Genomic DNA, 13,673 nt, shown 5'->3' on the forward strand with positions numbered 1-13,673 from the left:
ACAAAAGCAAAAACATACAACAGTCCAGATTTGCACGTGGTATCCTCTAACCATTCCTACTGGTGTCAATGTGGTTCTTCAATATTATGGGAACTTATCGCAGGGACTCGTCACTGTTGGATATCCGAAAAAAACTCCTCTCATATTTGCGGTAAACCCAACTGAAACAGAGTTTTGGAGGCTACCTCTTGGGAGTCTTGGCTTTGCAAATCGTGGTTAGGTCCTGAAATGCTGATGATGGAGTTCGGCGTCCACTCAATTGGCAATCATACAAGACCTAGCTACCAATCAATTTTAGACTACGGCCGCCTATCACCCACTCAATTAAGCTCTGCCTACCAATCATTCGTGGGATCAGTCTACGGAACAGACGCTAATGACGTACTCATAGCCCTACTATTAAATCATGGACATGCTCTTCCCGCTCATAGGCCTCGAGATCTTTCTCATAGGCCTCGAGATCTTTCTCACCACTGAGGGCCTCGAGGTCAAATGGGCAATCGAGTCGCGAAAAGAAGCGTGGCGATCGCTCTGGTCTTGGTTGTAGATACTGGCAGAAAAAAATTAGATTCTTAGCAGCTGGTCTGAACGATCATCCCAATGTTCCTACCGATTTGGGCCAAATTCCCAGTCGGGGCGGGTATTTTGCCAGAGGTTGAGCGAGAAGGTGTCTAAACTCCCACCTGATGAAAGATTAAATTATAGCAGTGCTTTGTGAAAGAGTTCTGTTGACTGCATTCTCCCGCCTGTGTATAAAGAGATTTGTAGCCTGGGGAGCTGTTGCCATCCATCGATATCTTGGCAAGAGGATGTCCCATTTGCTCTTGTATAGCGCCAGCGACCAACGAGCAAGGAGTCAGCCGAGTCCGCCCCAGTGGTATGTTTTTTTCCATCAACCGACAATGGAAACTCAGTATCTAGTTTCTCCGATCTTTGCTAACAGGTAAATCAGGTGCCGGTGGAATTCGCCTTACCGGCTGACTCGACCCTCGGCTCCAATATATTCATTATCTGAACATTACAATAGGCCTAAGTTCAACAGAAATCGAAGGCATGAAGCAAGGTACATGTATGCATAGGCTCAGCTGAGAGGGTGCGTATGGTGGGTGTATGCAAGTGATTGAATCTCACCCCTTCTCACCCCAGTGACGTAAGGCCAAGCGGCGCTCACCTCATTCGCGCCCGGGCGGCAACCACAACTTCTGGCCGCTGGTAAGTGTTGTATGCCCATACGTGAATCAGGACTGTTTGACTCGGCTTACCTTCCTGAACTTGCGACTTCGAATCGCCCAAGTGCTTGCTACGAACCTCAGGTATTGTCAACTATCAGGCAATTCTTTGATTTTACTTTGAATTAGGTTGGATTCTGTATGTTGACCTCGGTAACGACTAAATACATTGAAGTACTGCCAGAAAGCTTCTAATCATTTGTAGCCCGTCGTGTATGTCTTCCGCGCTTTGCCCTTTTCCGCTCTTGTCCACCTCTTCGAATAGGTTTTTGTGATTTCAATTTGGTAGAGTAGTGGACCTGCAACGAAGATGACTTGCGTCCAGGAAAGTGTTTTGTGATTTCCTCCCATGAAAGATTGATTTCCTCTTTCAACTTCACAAGCAAAATGTCTTCGTCGGTCGAATATGATCGACGTTGCTTCTTGACAGGGGCTGAACCGCCTCTCGCCACTCGCTTGCCAATTTTACTAGGTCCTTTGGGGGCAAGAGGTCTACGCGTAGACGCATGTATCAAGCCATCGGTGTCAGGCATAAAGGTTAAAAATTAAGTAGGTCCCTATTGGTCTGGGCTAGGGTATGACGGGTCGTGGATAGTTCTTGCTGATACTTGGCAAGATGGCGCTCCGACAGCGCCCATCGCGAGTTGAAAGTCGATATCATTCGAAGAATTTCCTGTGCCTGATTAGAAAGCGAGTCATAAAGGGCTTGGGCGCATCTTACCGTTTCCTCCATTTTGTAGGATTTTTGACATGCAAGATTTTCACGTTGGAGATGAGTTTGAAGATGTTGAGAGTGGACGCAGAAAAAGTTCGTGGTTTTTCGTAACTATTTAAGATGCAGGAAGGTGTTTTCCTTTTGTAACAGGAGCTGACTAAAACCAGCAGCTTTGTCTAGCAAGGTTTTTGGGGGCTATATTATCTCCAGTAGTCCACCGCTCTTCGACTAATTGATCAAATGGAGATCAAGTAGAGGTAGGGGTGAGGCCATGATATCACAATCAAAATTGATCTATGTATTTATGATCAATCTTTAATAAAAGTAAGCAAAGTTCCATCACCCGTCTGTCTATCCCAGTGAGAGCATGCTATGCGTCAGTCTCGGATCACAACATTCATGGTTAATTGACTGGATCAACTCGTTTGCATTCTCTATAGTGAAGTAAGGATGGTCTTAGGCCTGTACAGATCAGGAAGAAAATCATATTATTTAAAGCAGTTCTTCGGGGATCCATATGAGCCTTATGCGATTCTTGAGCCTGCAAATCTTCTGCGTCTTTCCGTTCATCTATTTCCATTGATTATCGTATCAATTAATCATCGAGGCAAATTATGCTTCATACCGACCATGGCCACGCATCTTTCCTTCACCATTAAGCTAATCTGCTAGTATCTCCGACCGCTGCGCGGAAAAGAAGTTTTAAATATTCTATCATCGTACCAAACTCACAGCAGAACCAGCCAACTTGTGACTTCTGCACTTGGGTAGATCGCAAATTGATTTTGATCAGAACATCCGCAAGCTGTGATTCGCTAGTACAAAAGATCGCCTCGTGACCCTCCTTTGGAGTGACCAATCAGTGTCTCAGCACATGATGGCCATACCTACAACTTGGGCACTCCCACACCTCTGAGCCTAGTTCACCTTGGAGCATGCACATTACATCTCGATCCTATCATCAAAGCACTCCATTACAAGGAGCAGCAACCATAAAGCATCGCTCAGAATTGCAAACAAAGTAGGGCCATGTGTTCATCGGCCTCGATCGAGGAGTTTCGCAGGTTCCTTTCGGCTGAAGAAGCCACGCAGATATGCAAACAGTTTCACACTGGTCGGTGGCAACAGGGATGTCAGGTCATGTGGAGTGGAGTTCCGCGGGATGTTGTGCAGCAATGGGCCGATCGGAATGGAATGCAGACGCTCACTACTGCTATGGGGCCCTTGATGGATAACACGCAGCCCCAATGCCGTCGTCCACAGAGGCCGAACAAGCAATGGAGCAGGTATATGAAGGGCGCATGCGCTATGTTTGCATACCACATTGCCCAGGATGGAGGCGTTGTGACTGTCCTGTCGCCGCCACCACCACACACATACAATCCTTACGGGGGTTCCAACTACCAGACCCTTGAGGAGCCAGTCCTAAAGGGAAAACTAGGCCCCAAGGTGGCAAGAATCGACATGGTGCATCCAACCGTAGTCGGTGCTGGTGAGTTTCGCAACCAGCTCTGGCCACATGACCAGACAAGGATCTGGGAGGAAAGATTTGGCCACCCTGCGGTCGATCTACACTGGCGCCATGTGACTCCACGCCAATCTCTCACCTTGGCTTAGTCTGTTCAAGCTTCAGGCCCTTGTACAAAGGACTCGCGCTATGTGTCAGAATCGGGACGGACACTTCGTCAAGGGGCGAGCAAAGCAGGTTTCAAAAATAGTCCATTTGCTATCTATCCAAATACAGCACACAATTGTATCAAAAGCTGATCGCCCCCACTCTTTGGCTTCAAAGCTAAAGCTTTTTGTTGATAATTTGCCACGTTTATGCTCTGACAAGTCTAACAAGGCTTATTAATGGTCAGCCTTATCCGAAAGTAAAGTTTCAATGACAATTCCGTACAGCTGAATTTTCTGGTGTGTGTGTCCTGCGACGGCAGGTAACAAATGGACCATTTTATAAACCTAGTGGATTAAAGTGAATCGAAGATTGGGGATGGATGCAATACCAGGATCAGTGAACTTGATGTCAACATGACGCATAGAGAATTTACCCCTTTCGGATGTTGCGTTACGTAACCTTGCTATCGTGCGGGTGCTTATCGAGCCTAGTGCACAAGCACCAGCCGGGAGTCACAAGCTTGAGCAGTCTGCTGACTGCGATCACGTGTTTCTCCAGCCCTATCGGAATTTGGGGATAAATACTTTTACCGAGATGCCGCCCGGCTGACAGTGACGACAGGAAAGAAGGTCTCACTCTCCCGTCGCGTCGGGGTGGTCCGTCTTTCCCTCTTTTATCAGTGCTGATGAGTGGAAGCAGCTCTACAGACTACGAGGCGCTTTCCCGCAAGGAGGCGCCGCTGATACGGCAGGCAGAGGAACGAGAGAGGCAAGAAGCCGAGCTAAGACGGCGGGCAGCCCGACATTGCCATGATCTCCTTTGGACGCCGCTTCGAGCCCAATCACCGTCTCGCTCTACACGCTCAGAAAAATACATAAAACGATGAAATGGACTACAGTAAGTCGCGTGAATAATGGAACGAGTCAATGCGGAATGGAAATTGAGAAAATGTTGGGAGGTGATACGGATGGGTGGATGAGTGTCATAGTAAACGCCACATTTATGAACCAGAGAACTGGAGAATCATTCTACGATCTCCAATTAGCGGGCGACAGAAGCCATGAGTTTGAAATGGTCAAGAAGGGGGTATATCGAAAGATCAAAAATCACATACCGCATTCCTATCCTCCCCTAGCTGAGGTCAAGTGTTGCACACTAGACTCTGCTTGGCCAGGTACTATCTGTCAAATGCTGGAAAAAAGATAACTGATTACTTTATTCTGAAGTACGCTAACTGTTTCACCTTAATCAATTCGTCAGATTTACTGTCAAATCGCAAGACATGCACATCCGCAAGTGCTGATTCAATCAAATATGAAGTAGTTAAATAAACTCACAACAGCAGGCGGGTTTTGAAAGGCTTGAAATATACAGAAAATCCGCACTACCCAGGGAATTGAAAAATCATCATCGTATGTCGTCAGCCCAAACGTATCTATCAATCAAATAGAAAGGTGTCTCATATCTCTCCATTTCCAACATACGGATAAATTAGTCAACAGTGATTTTTGTAGATGGCACGGTGACCCGAACAACACTGGTCACGGTAACCATTTCATTTTTTGTGGTGCTAGATGATGTTGCGATAAATGAAGTTGTGATAAATGATGTGGTGCTAGACGATGGGATGGCAGATGGTGGAACAACCGAACAATGGCAACATCTTGGAGTTGAAGTTTGATCCACCTCTGATGTTGCTGAACGGACCTGGTAGATCAAAGTTGAAATCGAGGATCGCAGAGTTGTGGGTGCCAGTGTGGGGGTGCGAAAAGAGCAGGTATTGCAAACACTACATTTGCCGCTCACCATGAGTCCCTTGTCCAATATACAGCTAGCCGTGTCACCTTGTTGGTTAAGGAAGGTAGTAGCGCCATCTTCGTTCACAGTCAATTCAACCAGTCAATTTAGTCAGTCAATCTAGTCAGTCAATTTAGTCAGTCAATCTAGTCAGTCAATTTAGTCAGTCAATTTAGTCTGTCAATTCAATCGACTGCAATCATGCGTTTAGAGACCCGGAACCGGTCTCTCTTAATTAATCACATCGATAAACTAGCAAGTTTTCTGGTTAGAACGTCAACTAGGTAGATTAGTCAATGCCACTTATATTCTGGCTATTCAGGGTAAAAAGCCTGTAAAAAGGCAACGTCTGGAGCTTCTCTTGCTTCGAACAAGGAAACACATCCATCTTCCTCGCTTTTTAAGTCATGTTGCCAGAAAACCCTAAAAGCATCAGTGCAATTTTGAATCCTACACGTGAGTGTGCGTACTAAGTATGCAGTATTCATTCTCGGCCCCTAACGACATATCAGCGGAGGTCGAATATAATGGCCGACACACCCCGAAAGTCCGGTAAACACTGCAATTGTGTCCCATTTTGAGGAAAGACGGGACTGCCAAATTTGCTCACAGGATTTCCTCGGCACCTCTTCCACGGGGGACAGTAAAACGCGGCGATATTGTGATCGTGAACTTGCCCTTTGGTCAGAAAGACCAACTTTATGCTAAGGTGCTCGATGTACATCGCCAATGGAACAGATATCATTTTGTTCACCTCGCCTGGCTGTATACAAGGAGCCAGATTGCTCGAGAAATGGAAACTGAGGCGGGTTTATCCTCTCATGCTCAAGTCAATATTGATGCCATGTGGCCGCCAAGCGCTGCTCATGACTTGATGCTCAGCACTAAGATTACCCCTATGTTCGACACCGAGATCTTCGCAAGAGCTCCCCGAAAGATCACGGAAAGTAGATGTCCGTACGCGATATACAATCCGAGAATCCGACATTTGCGGACTCGTCTGAAATAATTTATGGAAAACCTGGGAAACCTGGGGGATTCGAAACTATTAGGAGATGCACGGACCCTCGGTTTTGGCGGAGAACTTCCATTTATAGCAATTTGTACAACGCTCACCCAACATACCAAATTTCACCACTTTTGATCGAATTTCTGTTAATCATTTTCAATCTCAAATTGTGGTCGAATCTGTCTATGCTCGGTGCTGTTCGTACAAATAAGTTTCGTCGATGTTCGGACAATCGACTAAGTCGCGAAGTGTTGAGGTCTGCCCAAAGGCGAAATAGAATACAATATTGTTGCTTGACCGGACCTCAACATTCTGTTTCAACATGATATTGGAGGAATGACCAGCAACATGCACTGAATCAACGATCCGAGAAACGAAAATTGTCAAAAAAGAACGTTCAATGCAGACAGTTGAAATAATCATATTCTAATTCCAAATATGGAAATATCTCCCTTCCTAGACTTGGCCCTCCAGTTTAGTACCCACAAAGACTTGAGGATGCGTTTAGAATGTGACTATATGCGTTGGCTCAACGATGTTGGTGAGTGATTGATCTCTCCCCATCCCTGTTGCTCACCGCGACCGACACTTTGATCAATCTTGCCCTTTATTGTCAACAATAAAAAATAATCAACGGTCAAAATTCACTCTGGCCCCTCTAAAGTTGTTTGAGTCACGCAGTTTGAGCATTCGGAATAAAGCATGCACCATGCTATTGTTGAGCGCTCTCACATGATTTGAGTTTACTACTAAAATTGCTCCAAGGACAATTTTCTGAACCTCACCGGAGCCTGAAACCATACTACTTTGAAACTTTGCCATTTGGAATTCACATTGGAAGTCGTGCTAGTTGAATGGATTTGATTTAACAGTATTTGCGGAAACCGGTCACCCTTAAATTCTTCATTGTCCCCCCCAAGCCCTGAATGCCAAGCTACACTAAACCTCATTAAGCGATGAATAAAAATAGTTAATTTTCGGATACCTAGAACCGCGCCCCCGTCAAGCTTATTGGAAGTGAAATGTCACAGTACAACGCAGCTTCATCCTTTCCATCTCCATCATTCCTGATACATGCAACAGTGCAAGAGTAGTATATCGGGTAATCAGAATCAGGTGCTCTTTTCTTTGTGTAACTCCGTGTCGTAGAGACTCTGCTCATTGCGTTCGACTGCTGTGGGATAGTAAGAGCCCTGTTAAGCATTAGGAAAGTTGTGACCGCAATTTTTTACTTGCACTTACGAGATGGGAGTGAAGGAACGCCCAGAACCCTGATGCGTCTGCAGAGAAAATAAAGACTTTCCCTGATTGGCGAATGCGTATACCCAAGCAAACATCTGCCCCACAAATCTCACTGTACTCTAAGGCCTTTTTTTCCAGACCTGATTTTCGTCGATCTCTTTTCTGACGCAGTAATTTTTTCTCCACCCGGGAGCATTTGGATTTTTCTCGAGGGAGTTTAGCCATTATCCGAGTTGGGCGGATATTATCTAACCGATCGAAATGGACAGCAGGAAGGCCAATTTATGGAGTCGAGAAAACCAGTATTGGTATTCCAAATGTACGAAGGAGGATGTGGTCCATTTGTATTCTCCAACGACCACGGTTTTCCCAACATGGCCACGGTTTCAGGGGTCGCAACGTTCTGAGTTCCTTCATGGGAAACCTCGTTTGGAAATTTTGCATGAGAAAGAAGAATAAAATTATCTTCTACATGGTTCGCACGCCGGAATCTGAGCTGAAGAATACAATGATTGGGCAAAGGAACCGCGAGTGCGTGGACTGAAATTGGTGAGTTTCTTGGTCTAAAGCCTGCGGGCATCTTAAAGCCTGTAAGGAATAATCCTTATTGGCTGCCGACTATTGGTCCGTTTTTGATAGGCAACCGGAAGTAGCTGGCAGAATCGTTGCGCTCCCCCTACTCTAATCTCTAATCTATTCATGTTTCTATCGTTTCTGGAACCGGAAGACATGAAATTCCAATGTGGTTCGACAATACGGGGTTTGAATAGGCAATATATTGTGATAGACCAAGCCAAATCATCTCGCTGGACAAGCAGCATCCTGCGACAGGCCACGGTTTCTCCTATCCCAAGATGATCTGTTTCGTCGGACAAGCAGTTTCCTGCGACAAGCCTCGGTTTCTCCTATCCCAAGATGATCTGCTTCGTCGGACAAGCAATTTCCTGCGATAGACCACGGTTTCTCCTATCCCAAGATGATCTGCTTCGTCGGACAAGCAGTTTCCTGCGATAGACCACGGTTTCTCCTATCCCAAGATGATCTGCTTCGTCGGACAAGCAGTTTCCTGCGATAGACCACGGTTTCTCCTATCCCAAGATGATCTGCTTCGTCGGACAAGCAGTTTCCTGCGATAGACCACGGTTTCTCCTATCCCACGACAATATGTTTCGTCGGATAAGCAGTTTCCTGCGACATGCCAAAGTTTTTTCTATCCCAAGACAACCTATATCGCCGAACGCGCTCGGTGAGAGATCCATCGGTGATCCCAGGAGACCCATCAATGATCCCAGGAGACCCATCAGTGATCCCAGGAACTCGATCAGGCCTTCCAGGAACAAAACCTGCTGTTTCCAGGGGCTGTCCAAGCAATCCTGGGGGAGACTTGGTGTCCCAGGAATTTCTTCGTTCAGCTTATTAGCAGCTGACATCTTGTGACAATCTGATAAAGTCCTCCGTGGGATGGACTACGCACGTTATCATTAAAGTCTTTTTCATAATACCCGCGGATAGATCATGGTCTCTACGCTTATGGTTGCAGTGGCAAGTCACATACTGAGCAGAGGGGTGGGTCTGTAATGTCATTCGTGGCCTTCACAGTTTATGTCTACGCTAAAATTAGAATTCGGAAGTAGCAGCGCATTCATCCGCTATTTTCTCATTTCTGCTCAAAAAGAATTGCGATTTGCTATTTGGCTGCCCTTTTCGGCGGCAAGTGATGCCGAAAATGGGGCTGCCTTTCAGCAACTTCCCTCTGCCACGCTCCCGCGCCCTGCGACCACGCACCACGTACCACTCCACCGCTTTCCCCCTCCGACTGCCTCGTGGGCGCGTGCATCCTAGGTCCTTTGATGGCTCATCACGACCGGGGAGGTGCCAAAAATGGCCTCCTTCAACACCCCGCTGGCTGGCCAGGGGCCGGTCGCCATGGCTATAAATATCTTCCCCCCATCCAGCCTTTGTCAAACACTGCCCTCATCTCAACTCAGGACCTGCTCCCACCACTTCAAAGTTCTTCCTCTAATCCTCTACCGTGCTTTCTTCCATTCCGTCGTGCATTAAACCCTCCCGAGCTCCATAGCGGTTCCTTCTCGCGGTCCGGCGAAGTCCATCAGGCATGCGTTCCCGGAGACGCCTCAGCGCCAGGAACCACCAAATCACCAGCGAATCCTCTTCTACTTCCCCCATCGACACCGACAATGATGGACTTTTCGAGCCCGATTCCTCCGAGACCGATCTCACCGAGCCGGAACGTGCATCTCCAGCGCGTCAAAAGACCACTCCGAAGAAGTCAAGTCCAAGCCCCGAAGTCAAGTCGTTACACGCAGCCCCTTCGAATGTGGAACGTGTCCGCCCGGCTCGATACCAGGTTCCGGATGATGACACGGATGAGGACCTGGCCCAGGTACCGGAGGACTACGGCCGGTTCAATCAAACGAAGAAGCTGAAACTTCGACTGAAAGAGCGCTGGGCTTGGTAAGTTATTATCGCTGAAAGTATCTACGTTACCGTCTCAATATCGACTGACCGACATGCCCCATCTCAGGTACTGCGAAATGAAGGCAAGAGAGCCGTCCTCTGATCTGAAGTGGGAGGATGCCGAGGATGCCCTACGTGAGGCGTCTCCAAATGACATGCATCGATTTCTGAATTGGTGTCTGAAGCTGGAGTACAGTCCCGATGGTCGCCGTCAGAAAGGCTACACGAAGGCCAGCTCCCTTGAAGCGGATTGGAAGTACTTTCGAATATACTACACACGAGTGACTAAATGCGAGATGAGCAAAGAGATGGGTGAGGCGGTTCGCACGGTTTGTCTCTCGATTACACTTCGTCATTTTCCCCTCTCGTCATCTCCAATGAGGTTTGTGCTGACGAAAACGAACAGGGCATGAGATACTTGGTGGATAAGCGTGGGCTTGATAAACAGCCGCGGGCCAATGTCCCCGTTTATATCGAAGACATGATTCCATTCAATGAGACAATACTTCAAACTCGTGAAAAGCGGTTTCACTTGGGATTTCAGCGCATTGTTCTATGTCTCTACAACACCATTGGCTTGTTTACCATCAACCGAAAGCAGGCAATGCTTGATCTTCAGTTTAAGCATCTACATCTATCACTCCAGCGGGATCCGCATGGAGGGCCTCCGGTGCCGATGATAGAACTCGAGCCCCAGTTTGTGAAAAGTGTCTTGGGCATGTCAAAACTGTAGGTAGCACTCGATGCCATGCGTCTGGCCCACCCCCGCTTGCTCAATACCATCACACTAACCCATATGTGCTCATTAGAAACACGTTCGCGCTACCTGAAATCGTCTACGGGGTATCGCTTGTCTTCAGCCCGCATGTTCTGCTCTTCAGCATATTATTCTACGTTCACGCCTTTGAAGCGCCCCACTTGACTTCGATGGAAGACCTTCGAAGGCTGCTTATTGAAGGGGACCGACAAGAAATGCTATTACCCTTGAAGAAAGAGATGGATGATTACTATGTCTTTCCGAAGGTCGAGGTAATTTGTGGCCAGCCCCAGATCATGTGGGAGACTCCTATGAATGGTGGCACACTCGACGCACAGCTCAGGACATTCAGTGAGATACATGGCTTTCTAAATCATTTTTTCTCTCATCAATTCCGATACGGAGGGGGTGACCTACTTGACAAGAGTGGTGAGTAGACTAAAAGCTTTATTTATGGTTTCTCCCTTCTCTAGAGCAGCACGCTAATTTTTGTTCAGGTTTCGTTAGTGAAGCACAGTGCAATGTGATCATGGCCCACGCCACTAGCAGAACGTTTATCAAACATTATCGCCCCCGTCGGCATACTGGCTTACAAGAGATCATGTGCGGCATCAACCCCGACGAAGAGTTCTCAAAGGCTGTAACCCGGATGAGCCGCTGGATTGATCGGCGGCGGCCACGATACCTGAGCGACGCTGACCGGCAGGAAGTGGAGAAGGACCCTGAATTGCAATCAGCCGTGCGCTGGCAAGTCGAATTAGAGACCCAGTGTGATGACCGCTCTCACGACCCAGCATTGCTGGAGGACCAGAAGCGCCAAGTCCACAATCTACGTCGGCGTCTGCAGGAAAAGCGACGGAAAGAAATACGTCGTGATTTCAGTCGGAAACAGGCGGTAGCTGACATAGAAAGACAGTTGACCGGCGGGGCTGTCAGTGATGAGCCTGCGCGCGAAGTATTACGGAATGAGTTTGCAATGCCGTCGGAGCAGATTCTCCTAGTGGAAACATTCTTCACTTGGCCCACCACCGATTCACTAGAAGATGAGTGGACGCGGCGCAACAGAGCTGTGGCCGCTGCAATCCAATATTGCGGCTTCCAGGAGGGTGGACCCCTTCGAGGACGACGCAAACGCTCTGCACCATCCGACAATGAGAATGTCGTTCCCCCTCCGCCAGCTCGAAAAATCAAAACTGCTATTACGCCGAAAAAGTCGGCCGAGAACGGATATTCCTCTGACGGGGAAGATATTCCGAACGTGAGGCAAACTCTCACATGCTTCCAATGTCCCAAGGCTTACTCAGATTACAATGGAGTGAAGAGGCATTTCAAGGACTCGCACTTGATGGACCGAAGATGTAATTTTTGCGAGCTATCTGTGTTGCATGAGATGCACTTGCGGAGGCATGCCTCTGAAGCTCATGGCCTTCGAACATGAGCTTCGGGGCCTATTTCTCGGATCTTTGTGGCCACTGAGGCGATTGTTCTTTTCTTCATTTCGGCTCGAAAGCCAACTTTTGGCTCGTTTGATGACTATTCTATTATAGCGTACCTTATTGTGGTGATTATTTAGACCCACCGGAGCAAAATATCCTATATTCCCCCTAGAGCTCGACAGATGTATGGAGAACATGGATAGCAGTTCGGACCATGAGTTGGTATATGCAGAGAATCTTCTCTTGCTTATCGATCACCTCTTAGAAGCATGCATATACTTCTACTTTATAGTATATTGAATCAATTTTATAGTATGGTCATATTATAAATGACCTTCTTTAGGTGCTTTTTAAGCCTTACTGCCACGTTTATATTATATGTATTAGCACAAAAGAGCTGCGATATGTCGTATTCCACACAACGGCAGGCGGGGCGCCGCAAACGGCTCCCATTGCCCGGTTTTTCCGCCTTCCCCGACCGCCTTCCCAGCTGCGCCATCCCTCTACCTGTTCCGGCATAGCGCCCGCAGCGTCGTTTCAGTTCAGGCTTAGCGCACCCTGGCCGCTTTTACCACCTCGACCTTCTGCCATCCATCTATAAAACACCGCTCACCCTCCCCCCAACTTCACCACGCACTTTCAATTCTTTTCTCCCTCCTGTCCCCCCCCCTTTTTTTTTCTCGCCCCCACCCGAATTTTGCGCACTGGTGCTCAGCACCGCGCACAGTCCCTCGCAATTACCTCGGATTTCGCCGGATATGCCGCTCAGCCCGTCCCAGCGAGCCTCGGCTGCGACGTAATTCAGTCGCCGAGGAGTTGAAGCGCTGGGATGACCCAGTACTCGACCGTCTTGAGTGATTCCACGTATGATATGTTACTTTCCGCCAAAATCTCGTTCTTGACTATGGTTCGGAGCTATGCAGACTGCCTTCCTTCTTGGGGCGTTTCTCGCCCAAGTCTCTAGCTTGGCCGAGCTTATTCGCTCTTACATGAGAAGGCATTGGCCTCCTCGCCACTGGAACTATCTTTCCGTCTGCCATCCTCCGCCTTTTTATCGCCAAGCCCTCCGGTGTCTCAGATTCACCTTCGCCTGCTTGTTCTCGAGCCTGTTAGCGCCCGATAGTCGTCAATGTCGGCCTCTCCGGACCCGCTGCCCCAGCGGCAGGAATCTAAGACTACACATTTCAGAGTTGGCGGCCAATAGCGAAAATCCCGCACCTGCATTTGACTCCGGTGGATGGCTCGTTTTGCCGACGATAGTGGCTTCGTGTTGCCGAAGCCTGACCCCTTAGCCATGAAATCGAAAGCAGCATGTTTGTGATGTTACGTGTGCCGAAATTACCGTAATTTGGTCTACAGGGGCTGAATAGGATCCTTTGCGCTGCGTGAAAT

General features: G+C 47.9%; 5 protein-coding genes across 5 annotated transcripts; 3 read left to right on the forward strand and 2 right to left on the reverse strand.

The window, feature by feature from the left end:
- Positions 1-1,420: 1,420 nt before the first annotated feature.
- N7483_002370 (SANT/Myb-like DNA-binding domain-containing protein) lies at positions 1,421-1,762 on the reverse strand (the record flags this gene model as incomplete). Its single annotated transcript, XM_057085807.1, has 1 exon — positions 1,421-1,762. The coding sequence occupies one exon, from the start codon at positions 1,760-1,762 to the stop codon at positions 1,421-1,423; it is 342 nt and encodes a 113-aa protein (XP_056951956.1).
- A 1,211-nt stretch (positions 1,763-2,973) lies between these two features.
- Positions 2,974-3,561, forward strand: N7483_002371 (uncharacterized protein; the record flags this gene model as incomplete). Its single annotated transcript, XM_057085808.1, has 1 exon — positions 2,974-3,561. One exon carries the CDS (start codon positions 2,974-2,976, stop codon positions 3,559-3,561), a length of 588 nt encoding a protein of 195 aa, XP_056951957.1.
- Positions 3,562-8,698: 5,137 nt separating this feature from the next.
- On the reverse strand, positions 8,699-9,040 carry N7483_002372 (uncharacterized protein; the record flags this gene model as incomplete). Its single annotated transcript, XM_057085809.1, has 1 exon — positions 8,699-9,040. One exon carries the CDS (start codon positions 9,038-9,040, stop codon positions 8,699-8,701), a length of 342 nt encoding a protein of 113 aa, XP_056951958.1.
- Positions 9,041-9,726: 686 nt separating this feature from the next.
- Positions 9,727-12,283, forward strand: N7483_002373 (DUF3435 domain-containing protein; the record flags this gene model as incomplete). The annotated part of the gene is made up of 5 exons (XM_057085810.1): positions 9,727-10,085; positions 10,156-10,417; positions 10,495-10,817; positions 10,898-11,274; positions 11,343-12,283. The coding sequence occupies 5 exons, from the start codon at positions 9,727-9,729 to the stop codon at positions 12,281-12,283; spliced, it is 2,262 nt and encodes a 753-aa protein (XP_056951959.1).
- Positions 12,284-12,476: 193 nt separating this feature from the next.
- Positions 12,477-12,882, forward strand: N7483_002374 (uncharacterized protein; the record flags this gene model as incomplete). Its single annotated transcript, XM_057085811.1, has 2 exons — positions 12,477-12,572; positions 12,625-12,882. 2 exons carry the CDS (start codon positions 12,477-12,479, stop codon positions 12,880-12,882), a joined length of 354 nt encoding a protein of 117 aa, XP_056951960.1.
- Positions 12,883-13,673: the final 791 nt, after the last annotated feature.

Source organism: Penicillium malachiteum (genome assembly GCF_028827825.1).
Source record: "Penicillium malachiteum strain IBT 17515 chromosome Unknown utg000001l:1.0-8184562.0:1.0-8186909.0, whole genome shotgun sequence".
NCBI lineage: Eukaryota > Fungi > Ascomycota > Eurotiomycetes > Eurotiales > Aspergillaceae > Penicillium > Penicillium malachiteum.